This window comes from Kryptolebias marmoratus, linkage group LG14 (genome assembly GCF_001649575.2).
Source record: "Kryptolebias marmoratus isolate JLee-2015 linkage group LG14, ASM164957v2, whole genome shotgun sequence".
NCBI classification, from domain to species: domain Eukaryota; kingdom Metazoa; phylum Chordata; class Actinopteri; order Cyprinodontiformes; family Rivulidae; genus Kryptolebias; species Kryptolebias marmoratus.
Genome location: NC_051443.1, coordinates 6,197,300 through 6,213,471, shown reverse-complemented (window position 1 = coordinate 6,213,471; position 16,172 = coordinate 6,197,300). Strand labels below are relative to the sequence as shown.

At 39.0% G+C, this 16,172-nt stretch overlaps 1 protein-coding gene across 5 annotated transcripts in view; it reads right to left on the bottom strand.

Moving 5' to 3' along the window:
• Window positions 1-16,172, bottom strand: part of fcho2 (FCH and mu domain containing endocytic adaptor 2) — a 68,956-nt gene that overhangs the window by 29,352 nt on the left and 23,432 nt on the right. For all 5 annotated transcript variants that reach the window (XM_025008403.2, XM_025008404.2, XM_025008407.2 and 2 more), the window contains exons 7-14: window positions 15,700-15,798; window positions 9,793-9,889; window positions 5,315-5,359; window positions 5,063-5,132; window positions 4,949-4,973; window positions 4,703-4,759; window positions 2,906-2,963; window positions 2,550-2,725 (exon numbers count right to left, since the gene is read on the bottom strand). In XM_025008403.2, coding sequence (XP_024864171.1) covers window positions 2,550-2,725; window positions 2,906-2,963; window positions 4,703-4,759; window positions 4,949-4,973; window positions 5,063-5,132; window positions 5,315-5,359; window positions 9,793-9,889; window positions 15,700-15,798 — 627 coding nt within the window. The remainder of the gene's footprint in view (window positions 1-2,549; window positions 2,726-2,905; window positions 2,964-4,702; window positions 4,760-4,948; window positions 4,974-5,062; window positions 5,133-5,314; window positions 5,360-9,792; window positions 9,890-15,699; window positions 15,799-16,172) is intronic.

Sequence of the window (16,172 nt, the reverse complement as noted above, 5' to 3'; positions counted from 1 at the left end):
CACACACACACACACACACACACACACACACACACACACTTCCATTGCTAGTTCAATAAAGGGAACACCATGGAGGGAGAACCAAACAGGAGAAGAAATGAAAAAGACAGAAAAATGAGCAGTGAGGAGAAAGGAAAAATAAAAAACAAAAAAGGCCGCCGAACACCGCTCAATAATTCACTCCAGATGAAGCTCCAGCGCTCACCACCTCGGAGAAAGAGTTCGAACTCTAATTTAAAACTTCTCTGCGAATCGGAGCAAGAAAATAAATGTTACCAGACAGAGAAAAGAGCTAATCTGCTGGTTTATAATTACACACCGACAGCTGTCTGTTTTTCTCCTTTTAGGAGAAATTAATCCTCAGTTTGAGTCTAAAAGAAAAACAAACTAAGCTTCAAAAGAAAAATAATAACAATGAAACATCTTGATCTTTTTTTACAAAGATTTGCCGTTCATATACCCATCTAAATATGAACTTATCTCGATCATATTTATTTTTCAAAATACAAAATATTACAAATAACAAAACGGGTCATAAAACAAGACAGACTATCATAATTCTAATTATTCTAAACATGACCGTGTCACAACTTATTTGAAATTAATCTGTTACATCATTTTAAATTAGCCATTTGGGGGAGAATGAGCTGTCTGTGTTGTCCTTTTAGGAGGAGAAATTAATCCTGAAAAAAATAAACTAAACTGCAAATAAAAAAAATTAAAAAATAATGTCTTAAATCTTTTCACACTGAATCCCTTCTGAAGCCATCGAAAAGAAAAACAAACTGATTGATTAATATTTGGAGAACAACTGTAAAATATAACTTCATAAAAGATCAATAGCAGAGACTGGTCTGAAACCAAAAGGTTTTAATAAAAAACAGAAGCCAAAGCACATCAAGATATGAGGTGAGAAAGGGGTGAGGAACAACCCAAGAATGTGAGGAAGATCTGTGGCAAACGGGGAGCACAGGAGAGGCCGTGACCTTCGTTTGGAGATCAGCTGATGAGTAAAACCTACGTGAGCTCCTTCACGACACTGTGTGTCTCCTCAGACGCTCAAAAGCAACTTTTTGGTTTTACGTTTTACCAACTACAGCTATTTTCTTAGCGCAGCGGAGAGTAATTCAGCCACTGAGTGATGGGGGGGAGGACAAAGAGCTGAATGAGGGGCTGCAGGAGTGAAGTCACAGATCAGAAAGGGAACCAAGACGAGCTGAGTGAAGTTCGACAACATCAGACTCTAAAACAAAACAAAACAAAAACGGATCTGGAGATCAGGAAAACCATTAATCAAGGGTTTGATGTAAACAAATTCTCAGTTAAAACTAAGTCTACATTATTTGGTGCTTGAACTGTTGAGCAAAAAATGACTAGAGAAAATGTAAAAGCAGAAAAAATACACCAGTCTAAATTTTTACATGTCAATATTGATCATAAACTTTTGGAAACTACAAAGAAATGATGTTCAGGCAAAATCATCAACACCTGTTGCAATATTACATAAGATCAAGAACTTTATTAAGATAAATTCTCTACATATATTCCATCACATCCTAATATTTCCTTATAGAACTTGTTTAAGAGTTTGGGAAAATGCAAACAAAACAATTACTAATCCTGTATTTTCATTCCAAAAACAGCACTAAGAATCGTCAATAAAGCCACCTACAGTGCACCTTTTAGCAACTTATTTATTCAAACAAATAAACCTTGAGGTTTGCTGATTTAGAAAGCCTTCATGTTGGTCAAATAACGTTTAAGGTTACAAACAACTTGCCTCCTAACTGTTCCCAATCAGAGAAAATAAGTCTGAACTCAGAAGAAACAGTGTCTAAAATGACAAGAATCAGAACTTGTTAAAAGGAAAATGTGTCAGTTACAGGAATAATAGGACTTCTTTCACCAATGAACTGAAAACACGTAAATCTCTTCCAAGGATTTAAAATATTTAAGACAAATACTGAAAACCTTGATAAGGGTAAAGTATAAATATTGTGTTTTAGGATGTTGTTCAGTTGCTTCTCTGCTCAAGTGATATTTCTTGTTAAATAAAGATGGAAAAATGTGCAAAGTAGGAACTGAATTTTTTTGCTCTTCCAACAAGTAGTAGAGTTTCAAGGATTTATATAAAATATAAGTGAATGCTTCGAATAACACCTTCTCAGTCATTTGAGCCATGTGTGATAATTCGTATAACACTGATATCAGTATTGTTTAACTTTCCTGTTTTATTTGTGTATGTGTATTTGGGAGTATGGTTTCTTTGTATGTGTGGTTAAGACTATTATTTAAACAGACAAAATAATAATAGTTTTGAGTCAAATCAAAGCATGAAGCAAGTGAATTAATCAGAAACTAATGAAGATTATAAACCAAATTAAACATTAAAGACTGCTTCTCCAGGATAAATACACTTCAGTAAATAATAATCCCCTCCTGTCAGACTTTAGATGTTCTCCTGTTGCCCTCTAGTGTTCCATCAGTGACACAGACTTCTACTGAACAGAGACATCAACAAGTTTCCTTCTGTTCTCATGCAGTCATACCGAGGTTGAAGGTGAGAGGATGATGTTTCCGATGGAGGCTTTGAGCTCGTCGATGTTGCCTCGGTTCTGATGAGTGCCGTTATTCGGCTGAACGGGTTTGATCTGCACGTGGAACTTCCTGGGCTCGTCTTCGTCCTCCGAGTCGCTGGACGAGTAGAAGGAATTGTCTTTGGCATGTAAGCAGACGTGTTAAGGAAAACAAGCAAATAAAATAAAGACAGCAAGAGGAGATCCGAAAGGAAGAGGGACTATAAAACAGTCTGTTATATTTGGGCCGGGCCTCAAACTACAGGAAGGTCCTATGGGCTGAAGTCAACCCGGAGCAGGAGCAGCATCCAGACATATCAAAAGGATATCATTTTCATTAGCTTCTGGTCTGATACAGAAGCCCTCTGCATCAACTTGAGGCACATTCTACAACAAAGAGAAGCAAAGAGTTTAATTGGTAAATAAAACAATAAATAAACGTTTTATATTAGATAGTTGTAGCACATCAGCAGCAGCTAAATTTAATTTTTTGATCTATCATTTTTATTGTTCTAACAAAGTGCAGATTCTGTTCAAATGTTCCTTATTTAAAAAAAGGAGAGTAATATAAAGACAAAATATCACAAAAACTAGTTCACACTATATTAAAAGAACAATAACTAAGAAAAAGTAAAACAAAACAATATATAAATCTTATAGATTTTATTATTATTATTATAGTTAAATTTAGTGGAGTTAAATTTTGTCTTGTTAAACTTATGGGTGGCGTGATGAGTTTAGGAAGAAAGTTGAGATGTTGTGTAAAACGTAAATGCAAACAAAACAATAATATGAATAGTTCATAAACATATTTTTATTCACAACAGAACATAGTAAACATGTCAAATGTTTAAACTAAGAAACTGAACAATTTTAAGAAAACACAAGGTCATTTTGAATTTTATGGCAGCAACATATCTCAAATAAGTTGGGTCAGTGGCAACAACAGACAGTAAAAGTAAGTGGTACAAATAAGGAACAGATGGAGGAGCATTTTACTATGAATTAGGTTAATTGCCCAAATTTAAAAAGAACATTTTAGAGAAGCTGAACCTCGCAGATGTAAAGATGGGCAGAGGTTTACCAGTCTGGAAGAAAAAAAAATGATGAATCAAAATTTGAAATTCTTTATGAAAATCACGGACACCACGTCCTCGGCACTAAAGAGGAGAGGGACCATCCTTGCTGCTATCAGTGCACAGTTCAAAAGCCTGCCTCTCTGATGGTATGTGGGTGCAATAGTGCCTATGGCATTGACAACTTACACATCTAGAAAGGCACCATCAATGCACAACACTGTATACAGGTTTTCTAACAACATATGTTCCCATCCAATAAAAAAAATTCAGCAAAGAAGCCCCAGGACGGTTGAATCGCCAGACTTCCTACATCAAACAAGAATGGATCAACATTCTCCTCTAAAACCTCCAGCAGCTGCTCTCCTCAGCTCTAGATGTTTACAGACTGTTGGTAAAGAAGAAGGGATGCTTCACAGAGGGGAAACATGACCGTGTCACAACTTATATAAGATGCGTTGCTACCAGAAAAAATTTAAATACCTTATTTTAAAAAAAGTGGTACAATTTATCAGTTTTAACATTTGATATGTTTACTTGTTCCGTTGTGACTAAAATATGAGTTTATGAGATTTGCTGATCATTGCATTCAGTTCAATGTCTATTTACATTTTACACAACATCTCAGCTAAGTAACAAAGTTTGAAATGAGAATGCAATAGATAGACAATAAAAACACTGGACATAAAAAAACCTAATACACATGTATTTATATATATTTTTAAATTCCATCCACACATCCAGATACGGAGCGCTGGAAACTGATCCCATAATTTATACAAAACATGCAGCTGACACACAACTGAACAACCCAAATAATCTTTATAAGCTCAGAAGCTTATGTTGATCTTTTAATCTGGATCATCACAATAAATACCTATAAATGCCACTTACAGAAAATAAAAAGTGTTTTCTTGTACTTTCTGATTTAAAACTAAGCTGTAATTGTCAGTTGTTTGTAAATCACTGCTTTTAATTAAATAAAATGTGTTTGTCTTCTGTATGTCAACATTTATTGTGTGTGTTGGCAGGTGTCATTAGCTTGCTTACAGCGTTCTGGATGTCTATGGACCCAAAATATCCTGGGGGAGCACCATTGGCAGTGTTCTACAAGCACAAACAGAGAGAGATGAATGAATGAGCAAATCTACAAAACAAACAGAAGAGAAGGATCTGGTCCACCTCCTGCAGGCTGACATTAAAATAACTGACTGAAGCGACATGAAACAGACACAAAGCAAACCCAGGAAGATGGAGAATAGAGTCAATGTCTGTTTTAATAAGTTTTATACTCACAGCAGCTTCAACTTCCGTGGACTCCCTGAAAGAGAAGATGAAAAAAATACTTTCACGTTTATGGTGAAACCGGTAAAACCAGCAAACTGAACAAAATGGGAAGTGGCCACTCACGTGGAATCTGTGTCCTTGTCTTTCCTTCGACCTGGAATGCCAAAAGGTTTTCTCTTTCGGGGCTTGGCACCTTAAAGCAAAAACAAAACATTTTAACACGGGGAAAAAAAAAAGAAGGAAAAATCTGTGATTTCACATATCTCAGATTTGTTGGTACATTAACCAGATCTCTACATTGTTTTAATTTTGTAAAATATCACTGAAAATGTGTCTGTTAAAATATATTTTTAAAGCTCTAACACAAAAACTCACCTTCTGTTGCAATGGCTGTGTTACACTCCTCAAACTCAATGGGTCCTAATGAGAGAAAAAATAAAAACATTTAGGTTTGCTTGGCACAGGAAGGGTAACAGACCCACTGCTGCGACTGCTATGAAAGTGCATCACGCAATCTTTATGCACACACACACAACATGCAGTCTAGTCACACAAACAGGGCGAGGCTGCTCCCACAGGGCAAACTGGGTCAGTTCAGGAGTCAACTGTGTGTCTGGTGGGCCTCACAGAGATGTGACACACAACATTACACAACACCAGAAATGCTCCCTCAGAGAGATGCACTTGGAATCATCAACATAACAAATTTATTCTTCTAAAAATGTAAAGTATTCAGAGAAATACGCTGGTGTGGAGTCTGCACTAAGCTGGAACTAAACTGACCCACTTGGGACACATAAAGCTAATAACCCTATTACAATGGGACAAAAAATGTAGGATTAAAGGTCTAGTGTTCCTTGAAGGAATGCATATCACTTTTTGCAAAGGTTTTCAACTAAGATCATCTTAAATTAAGAAATCACAGAGTTGTAGCTGCTTTGGTCCAACCTTGTAAATGACCATATACACGATCTCATGCTAGCTCTCGCACCGGATTTCAGCTCAGTATCTATAAATGTAACTGAGTTATAGTTATTTCTGCGGTGGCTAAGGTTGGTCAGCTGTTATTTGGTGGCAGCTGGTTGATGAGATATTATGCTAACAGAAAAACGGTCTCGACTCTAACAGGTGACGCTAAAGTTTTAAGCGAAGATGTCGCGCAATGTGCAACACTTTGAGCATTCGCTGTGAATTATTCTCAGCTGCCAACACAGCAGATTTTCAGTCAATATCTGTAATTTGGCTGTTTTTGTGTCGGCTAAGGTCAGTTGTAGGAGTACAACCAGTGGCTGCCCCGATATTTTGCTTACATGATAAACAAACACAAACGAAATCATAACACTTCCACATTTGGCACAGGGTAATAATGAAATCTGCTCTTTTGTCTTAGGAAAATCCCCCTTCACTTTCTCTTTAAGCACCAGGAAACAGTCAGGATAAACAACAGTCTGCAAACAAACAGAATCACAGCCACACTGATCTATGAACATATGCTCATATCTATATCGTTTGGTGAACAACCATCAGTGAACTGATGTTAGCGAAATAATATTTGTTTAAGTCATTCAGAAACATCAATCACGCGATGAGAAAACGGCCAAAAACAACCGGTTCACACTTGACTTGTTGCTCATCAATTATATACATTTGGCCCCAAGATACTGCTCTTCCACTGTCATGCATCACACATCACTTCAGAAAGATTTACTGAGGGTTTTCAAGCAGCTGAGACACACACAAAAATAACATTAAAAGGCCTAGCATTTCTTAAAGGAATGCATATCGCCCGTCTCCTTTCCTGTCTGAGTCTAAGAATGAGATCATGATCATGAGATCTTCTGTTGAGAAATGAGGAAGTTATTGCTATTTTAGTCAAACTTTGAAAATAATATTATGCCTAAGCTCATGAGATGTTTCACATAATCAGTCAGCTTCTACCATGCCAATTTTTAGCTCAATGTCTGTAAAATTCACTGAGGTACAGCCATGTTTGTGTAGGCTGAGGTCGATTAGCTGCACTGGCCATCTTGAATTCGGTTGACTCCAAAAGTTAATCAGTTACAGATGTACATCCAAAAGTTATTTTCTGCTGAGTTTCATTTAAATCAGTTAGTGAGTCATAAAGTATTTTGCTAACAGGACAAACAGGAATCATTCCAACAGTTATTGCCAAGGATTTAAGTAAAATGTTGTGTAACGTGTAGTGCTCAGATTGGTGTTACACCAATTTTTAGCAAAATATTTGCACAACTGTAGCCATTTTTGTGTTTGCCAAGACTGCTCTGAAGTGGTGGCCATCTTGAATCAAGTTAATTCCTAAAGTTAATGTGTTGTAGATGTGCATTTATTAATTACATTCTTAAAGTTCCATTAAAATCTATCCAATGGTTCATGAGATATTTTGCTAATAGTACAGACAAAGGGACGCAGAGACCCGTCAAAAAGAATATCACTCTGCCCTCGCCTTCAGCGGTGGGTGAAGGAAGGAATGATTCATGAATTCATGTCATTCAGGGAAATTTAGAGGACTTTATCAGCTCTGCTGTAAAAGGGAAATGTGACAACACGGCGTTCTGTTTGTTTGCAGTCAGAGCAGATGGATACAGATATTCTGAATGCTTTCTATAACTGAGAGGCTGAACAGGAAGATGAGCAGGAGGATGACACAGACAGAGACACAAAGACGAGGCCGGACCCTCTGGCTGTATTCCTGATCCACTAACGTGCCTTGACCTGAAAACAACAAAGCTAACAACGTTTTAACTCAGAATGCATGCGGTGGCGGCGGTGGTCCGCTGGGCTCTCCCAAGAGGACGCCGGTCGCGAGCAGAATCGGCGCATTGTCTGGAGCGAGCAGCGCCGAAGGAAGCGCAGGGAGGCAGCGAGTCACGAGAGGCACGCAGCACGCCAAGTCAAGTGGATAAAGTACACAGATGACGGATCCACTCTGCTGTGCAGAATCCGCCCTCCTCACTGCTGGCAAACACACAACAGCAGCACAAACCACCGTCACAGGAGTTTAACGCCCATCAAAACAAAAATCCAGAAACACAGAAGCTCACAGGACAGCTCACTTGAGATAGTCTTGATCGCATGCTGCTGAAGGCAAAAAGGCAATGAAGAGCCTGTCTTCACGTGAGTGCGTTGCTTTGTTTGTCTATTAGCAAAATATCTCATGATGGAGTTTAACAAAACTACCAGATTAACATTTACAACAGATTAACTTTTAAAATGAATCTAATTCAAGATGACTGCCAGAGTTAACAAACCTTAACGAACACAGAAATGGATATAACTTGGGTGTGGTGATAGCTAGAAGTCATTCATCACACATACTCCGAGCACGGACAAACAGCACAATATCACTAACTTTTCTCAACATAATATGATCTTAGTTTAAAACTCTGGCATGGCCGGTGGCAGGCAATATGCATTCCTTTTTAAAAAAATGCAAGGCCTTCAATTATTTTTCAGCAGCAGTTCCTGACATGATCACGCAAAGGTATCAAAAGGTTCCCAGAAGCGGAATAGTGGCTGGAAAATCTACACAGGACTGAGGCAGAGCAGGAACTCTCTGCCGTTAGCGTCCCGTGATTGCATCTGACAATATTTACACAAAGAGAGTCCAAACCGCACACATGAATATTCCTAAGATCTGGACGGACATTAGGAAGTGTTTAAACATCTCCCAAACAGACGGACGACTGTGTTTACACAGGAGAAGATGTTTCCTTTTTTTTTCTTTTTTCCCCCCCACTCTCTGTGAGGAAACCGTGCAGTCACGCATGAGCAGAAAAAGCTTTTTTTTAAATTGCATGTGCTTCACATGGCACTGGGAGGGGGGAGGAGGGGGGTTGCGTGTCTGGCCCACTGCCAGTTGACAGCTCAGCTGGATATCGTTGAACAGTTCGAACCCCTCCCCACATCCCTCCCCCGCCTCGCAGCGTGTCACTTTGGGATTGTTTCCGCAATAGAAAGTTTATTCAACCCCTCTCTCTCTCCCTACGTGTGTGTGGGTGTGTGTGTGTGAGTGTAAAAGGCCTGGTCTGGCCATCCGTTCAGCCATTTCATCAGAAGACACAAAGCTTATTTTTCTGACAGCGCCGGAGCTGCTGTGCAACCTCTAATGAACAGCTTGATACAAGAGGAATTTTCAGACCAGTTTTTTTTTTTTTTTTTTCCCCTCTCCCCGTTTTTCAACCTCAATTAATTCTGCTGTCCAAACAAATGAAGGCCACCACTCGCCGGACAAAGTGTTTGGACACGGGGGTCAACGTTTGTGTACACACAAACACAGCAGCGGTGAAGCCTTTGTGTCAGTGTCCTGACGTAACAGGCAGCGCAGGGACTGCGGAGGTCAGATTTATAACGGGGTCGCCTGGTCACATCCAGCAGGTTGCACCGATTTGTGTTAGTAAAACAGCTGCGAGCTCAAAAGTAAAGATTTGGAACTTGAATTTAAATAACTGACCAACTTATGTGGATGTGTGTGGAAGGGGGGGGGGGGGGGGGGGGGGGGGGGGGGGGGGGGGCTGAAGCCAAATAAAACCGAGGACTGTTCCCTTGATTATTGTGGCATGGCAAAGTTTACACAAGAGTCATTGTTGAGCTCTGACCTCGTCAAAAAGTTGGTTCTGCCGGTTTAATCTGCAAACACAGCAAAGCCCCCCCCGTGTGTCACATGCTAACTGGAATGCCAAGCCGGACTAAATTTCCAGCAGCTTACTGTGATTGGCTCTGATGGCCCACTCTTACTTCTAACACAGACCCCTCCCTCTGTTAAAGGCAGGGTCAGGCAGGAAACATGTAAACTCGCAGATCAGAATGAAACACCCAGGGCTCTGGTTGCTCACCTGGCCTCTCCCGTCCCGTCCCTTTACTGTCAGACAGTTTCTGTATCAAACTCGTCACTGACGTGTTCTCGATGTTCCTCACAAACTCACTGTGGACCTGCAGAGGAAAAAAACATGAACAGTCATGAGAAAACAAGTCCTATTTGTAGATCTAAAGACTACACCTGTTGATCTGATTGATTTATTACATTTAATTAATGATCAGTATGTTTATCTCTAAAATTTAGTTCTCAAGTTGGTGTTACTAAAGGTGCCAATACATAAGTATTTTCTAACTACCTCTGCATATTTTGTGCTATTTTAGTCATTCATACATCAAAATGTTCAGCTCAATCAGGCGATGAGTGTTGTGATGTTTGATTTTTGTAACTTTTATGTTTCAAAATATTTAACTTTATTTATTTCCCCATAGAAATACATTGAGGTATTTTCAGGTCTTCCAAAAATGTTGTTCTCCTTAAAATCTACTTCAGCATTTTTGTTTTTTTATGCTACTTTAATTTTTGGCTACCGTTCTCCTACTTTTAGCTTGCCTTTTGCTACTTTTAGCTAACAGTTATCTACTTTTAAACTTTAGCTTTTAGTTTAAAGTACCCTTAATACTTCTGTCTAGCTTTTAGCTAAGTCTTTACTGCTGTCAGCTAGTGTTATGCTACTTTGAGCTTTGAGTTATCTTTTTGGTACTTTTAGCTCAAGCTACCATTTTGCTACTTTTATCTTAAGCTAGCATGTTGCTACTTTCAGTTGCTAGCATTTTTTCTTTTGGCTTTTCGCTACAGTTCTGTTCCTTTAAGCTAGTGTTATGCTTCTTTTAGCTTTAACAACTCAGTTTCAGCTTCATCTAATTTTAGCAGTCATTAAGAAGTCAGCATTCTCACCGCATTTTCACAGAAAATAGGATTTCTTGTTACTATTCCACCCCCAATTGTTGTTTGTTTTTATATCTTACAGATTTAAAAGAACAACAACAAAAGAAAACATTCAAAATATACATCAAAACATGCAGCTTAATCAAGACAAAATTCACAAAAATACACAAAAAACGTTTTCAAATGAACAACAATAGGATACTGATGAAACAAGTGGGCTAACCGTCTCCATTTCTCTTTGAAACTCTATGACTCAGACATACTTCACAGCAGAAACATCATTTGAAGTTTAAATAGGCCTTAGGAAGTTGGACTTTACGTGACTGAACTGACATTTTGATATCTTTAACAATTTCTTCACAATCACGGTTTAAATTTTTTACCACGGAATGGCAGAATAATGATGTCACACACTGACCTCAGAGCTGTCTAAATTTTTTGCACACAAACTTGATTTTTTTTCTACAGTCTTTACATTTCTTTTTTCCAATGTTTTCTTTATACATCAAAACACTGGCCTTTTGTCATCTCAGATTATTACAAAAGGTTTCCCCCAGAAAAGAGGCTAAGCCCGGTGGTAGGTGGCCGTTTGCCGGCCGACCGTGATTTAGTAAAAAAAAAAAGATTAAAGTTGACAGGAAAGTTGAAAATATGGCTATTTATTATGTGATATTGTGAGATATTTGTGTCAAATATTTACACAACTACAGTTTTACAAAAAGACACTTTTGAAATACTTTTTTAAACAAAAATACAATAAAAAAAATACTAATTGTTTGCACCTAATTTGAATTCTTATTTAGGTCACATTTACAAATAAATTAAATTAACATAAATGAAAAAGTGCAAACAAAGCATCAACACACGTCTCACATCAAGGCCAGTGAATAACAACAGAGAACTCTGAAAACAGACAGATGCTGTACTGTACTGTGCTTTTTGTGGCACAGGCTGCATGTTGGATCACTATATCTAATGCTGAATTTAATAGCATCATTTTACTAGTAAACATGGATAATATTTTGACTAAGTACAAAACATGCTTACCATATTCGGTCTTGTAAAGCCACCCGCTGAATTTCGGCTCAACTAACCATTTTTGGTTAAACCAGCTCGTTCAATGTTTATTGTTGCTGCTCCATCGACCTGCTAACTCCAGGTAGCTGAAGGTGGCTCAACCTCAGGGCTCATTAAAGTCCCGCAGGGCTCCGCTAACAGCGCGCAGACCTGAGCGCGTGGTGGGTACGTTTATACTTGGCGCTTAAGTCGGTGCAGTTTTCTCCGAAAAGACAGGGGGCAGTACGCTACGTAAACCAGTGGAAATATGGTAAAAAGGAGAGCAGATGGTTGTCACATCAAATATGGCTTCACGTATTCTGGCTGGGATACAGAGAGGATGTTTAAACTTTAAAGCATTCAGTTTGACTTTCATTGAGTTATTTGCTAGTTAGTTACTTGTGATTTGCCCATCACAGGACTAATATTCTCTGAGCATTGAAATCGTCCAGTTTGAATGGAGTGCGCCACACGCGGTCCGCCCCAAGTTACAAAAGGTACACGGCGCGACACCGCGCGGGACCTTCGCGCAGGGGTGGAGACAGCGTGATTGTGTCACTGTTGGCGCGCGTACCTTCACGCGGTGAGGTAGTTTAAGGTAGCGGTTTTGGGGGTGCGGGTGGGAAAAAATGTGTATAAAAAAATGACGTATTTATAATAAACAAACCGAGCTTAGTCTGGTGGTCAGGTCACCAAAGCCTTATAATACACTGGGGGAAACCCTGTTATATATATAAATATATATAAAAAGAAAGAGAGAGAGAGAGAGAGAGAGAGAGAGAGAGAGAGAGAGAGAAAGACAGATATGTAAAGTCATTTAAAACAAGTTATTCCTATTTAACTTAGTTAATCTGAAGTATTTTTGTAGAATTACTAGTTATAATCACATTAAAAATCAAATTAAATACCAGGTGCAAAGCCACAAAATATGAAGAGGGTAAATACTTTTGCAACCCACTGTATGTGAGAGAAAATATGTGAAACATAATAACATCAAAACCATATGAGATGCAGTCGCAAAGTTGTGTGGTCTTCAGTTTAAGGAGTGTTAGATCTGATAACTTGGCCTATCCTGAGACAATCGCTTGCTTTTAAGTAATGTTTGTTTTGTTTACTGTACACTTAAATGTTATATTTAACATCAGAATGTAATGTCATATTGTAATCTGTAATGTAATAACGCAAATATTCCTTAATCAGAGTCTTTTTAATCATTTTTAAGTTTTATCATGTGAAGACATGCTTAACTTTATGGTGAGTCCACAAAGTCAGAGCGCACGTATATTTGTCACAGACTGCCTTTGGACAGTATCGCAGGAAGGTTGGTGTTTGTTTGCTTGTCTGTTTTGATGTGCATGCATGCTTTTGTGTTCGTGTGGAGGGGGGGAGAGGAAGTGGGGATGGGGGAGACAGTGTGATGAAGAACAGAGGGCAATTGCGCTAAACCATTTAGATGTGCATGATACTGTAAGCGTGGAGCAGCTCTAGTGTCAAACCAAGACGCGTACACAAATGCGTGTGTGTCTGCCCCCCACCCCCCGCGGCGAGATGGGAGTGCATTAGCCATGCATGAGGATGTTGGGGGAGGGGGAGGGGTGGTGCAGGTGAGGTGGCACAGAGAGGATGCCGTGGTGAGAAAGTTTGCTCGGAGCAGCACACGCAATCTGTCAGGTGCTGCCATGATGGAGGCCGCTCAGGTCATCCACACACACACATGCACACTCACACCCACACACACAAAGACCTCATTCCCCACTGAGAGTTTCACCCACATGCGTCTGCCCCGAAGCGATCCTCGCTCACACACAAATGTTCACTTACAAAAACAAACAGAGCATGCTCAGTGACAGACACACCTGCCTCCACAGTGAGAGTTTAACCCCCCCTACACTTTCACACACACACATCTCTGCCTAAAATATGAACATAAAAAGGCACCTCTCTGGTATAACTGCACACACACAATCCCTACTGATAGACAGCTAAAACAAGTGAGACTGCGTTGGTTTGGTTCCATCTGCAATCACGTGTCCTCGATGAGACCAGACTGAGAGAAGCTCAGACTTGGACTCTAGTGCTGGAGGGTCATGGTATGTGCAAAACAACAGCTATTTTTACAATCACTATTATTTTTGTTTCCTGCCAGAACATTTTATTAATAAAGGAAAGCCTGGGAGTAAGACTCTCAGTAGGTTGGCACATTGTTTTTTTTTAATATTTTTTATTGCCGTTTAGAAGAAGAGCATGTTTCTATAATCACCTGATGCCAAAAGGCATAAGGTGGGCCTGGTTTTTCGTTTTTGCTTCTGTATCTGTTTGTCTGTCTGTTAGCTAAATATCTCATAAAACACTGGGCGGATTTTATTAAACCTGTCAGAAAGTAATCACTGAGTGTACACCTACAGCGGATCAACCTGTTGAGCCAACTTAATTCATTATGGCCGCCACGGCCACCTGACCTTACAAAACAGAAAAATGTCCACAGCGTACAAGGTCCCACTAGGAAAAGTCATAACACACTATTACCATTTAAACTGCACATTTTGATACTAAATTTGCATGCTTTTTTTTTTAAGCTGCCAGGAATGAAAATTGTGATCAGAGTAAAAAGAATGCTTTAGTGTAGTGGCACCCTTAAAATTAAACTAAATGATTATGTAACCTTTAACAGTAAAGAACAGACCTTATGTGTTGTAATGTGATGTACGTTCTGCTCTGTTTTGTTGGCAGTCTTGCTCTAGAATATTTTGTTTGTGACATTTGATTACAGAGATTACCGTTTCATGTGAACTGTTTGACTGAATATCATTTATAATAATCACTACAGACGAGATGCTTTCTGTTAAAACAGAGAAAGTACTGGAAGCATAATTAGACTTCAGCCAACCAAAGAAAGTCTGTAGGATTGAAAGACTCAACTGTTACTGTATAATTTGCACCTTGGTTATGAATAAATGCTTATTTTTAGGAAGATTATTAGGTTAACAACAGAGTTTTAAAGGTCAGTTTTTAAACTGTTTCACACTCATGAATACATAGGGTGAAATGAACGAGAATAAGAACATTAATAAATGATTATTACGTCAAAATAGCTGTATGTCTGGAGTGTTTCATGGCACATAAATAACTTCCAAAGCATGAACAGTTTATAGTTCACAAATTCATGATGTGTATACAACAGTGCACATCATCACTGAGTGCACAGGCAATAATGCAATCCAGCAGTTGTTTCTTCCTCTAATAAATTTAAGTAATGATACTTCCAACATCACATTTAGCACCACACCACATTTTCATAAACAGCTTAAGACTTCCTGGTTTGTAAAATCTAACCACCTCTCGTCAGTGTTTTATTGTGGTTGAGCAACAGGCAGAGTCTACTGCAATGGCGTGGGGTGGGGGATCGTCAGACCTCATATTTTCCAACGTACCACCAGTTGAGCGCCAGAGTGGGACGTTTACTGTGGAGCTGTGTCGCCCTCTGCAGGCCACGAGGGAACTAGCAGCATTAATGCAAAAGCGCTGCTACAAAAGGATGAAAACACACTGGCAGAATGTAGTTTTGTAGTTTTAGGTAATACTACAACACTAAAAGCTAAATACATAAATGAAAAAGACAACCCCTGGGTGAGGTTAAACGCTGATTAATGCCGTTTTAAACAATGTTTGAAAGCTTTTACAACTCGATTTGATGCAGTTTTCTCAAACCAAAACATACATCTCTAGGAAACTTAATTATCATGTTTAGAAAGTGCCGTTGATGAGCACTGAGAGGCAGTTTTGATCAGTTTTTAAATTACTCAGCAAATAAGGATTAATGGAATTTTTCCTGCTTTTCAGTTAAACGATTAACGAGATCAGAAATGACACAAATTCATGTAACACACAGTGAACACAGCTTCAGGTAAAAGATAAACACCTACTCCACCCACAGGAACGTCTTACAGTATGTATGCGTGTGTTGTGGCATAGAAACACTCACCTCTCCGATCTGAACATGCGTTTCTTCCACAGACTGCGAGTAAGACTGAATGATCTCCTTCATTTGGAGAATGTGGTTTTCTTCAATGTCTTGGAATTTCTGGAAGACAGATTGATAATATTTATGGCTATGGTGCTGCAATGTGACAAATTAGACTCTTAAAATTCAATTAACTGCATCACTGTGTCTGTGTCAACAAATACATGTAAAACAAAAAAAATATGGAAAAATAAAGCCAAGGGAACAGTTTCTTCTTCTTTCTTTTCATTTTCATGCGTAACTGTTTGGGTGGTCTGAGGTCCTCATACACACAAATCCTTTCATAACATGTCAGTCATGGTGGTGGCATGCAATAAAAAACCATTTCTGGCTTTAAACAGCAGAACCGATTACAGACTTTAAAGCAGGGACGTGTGGTCAGGAAAGGCAGAGCTAGCAGCTCAGAGCCTCACCTGTCATCATGACAAGAAAAA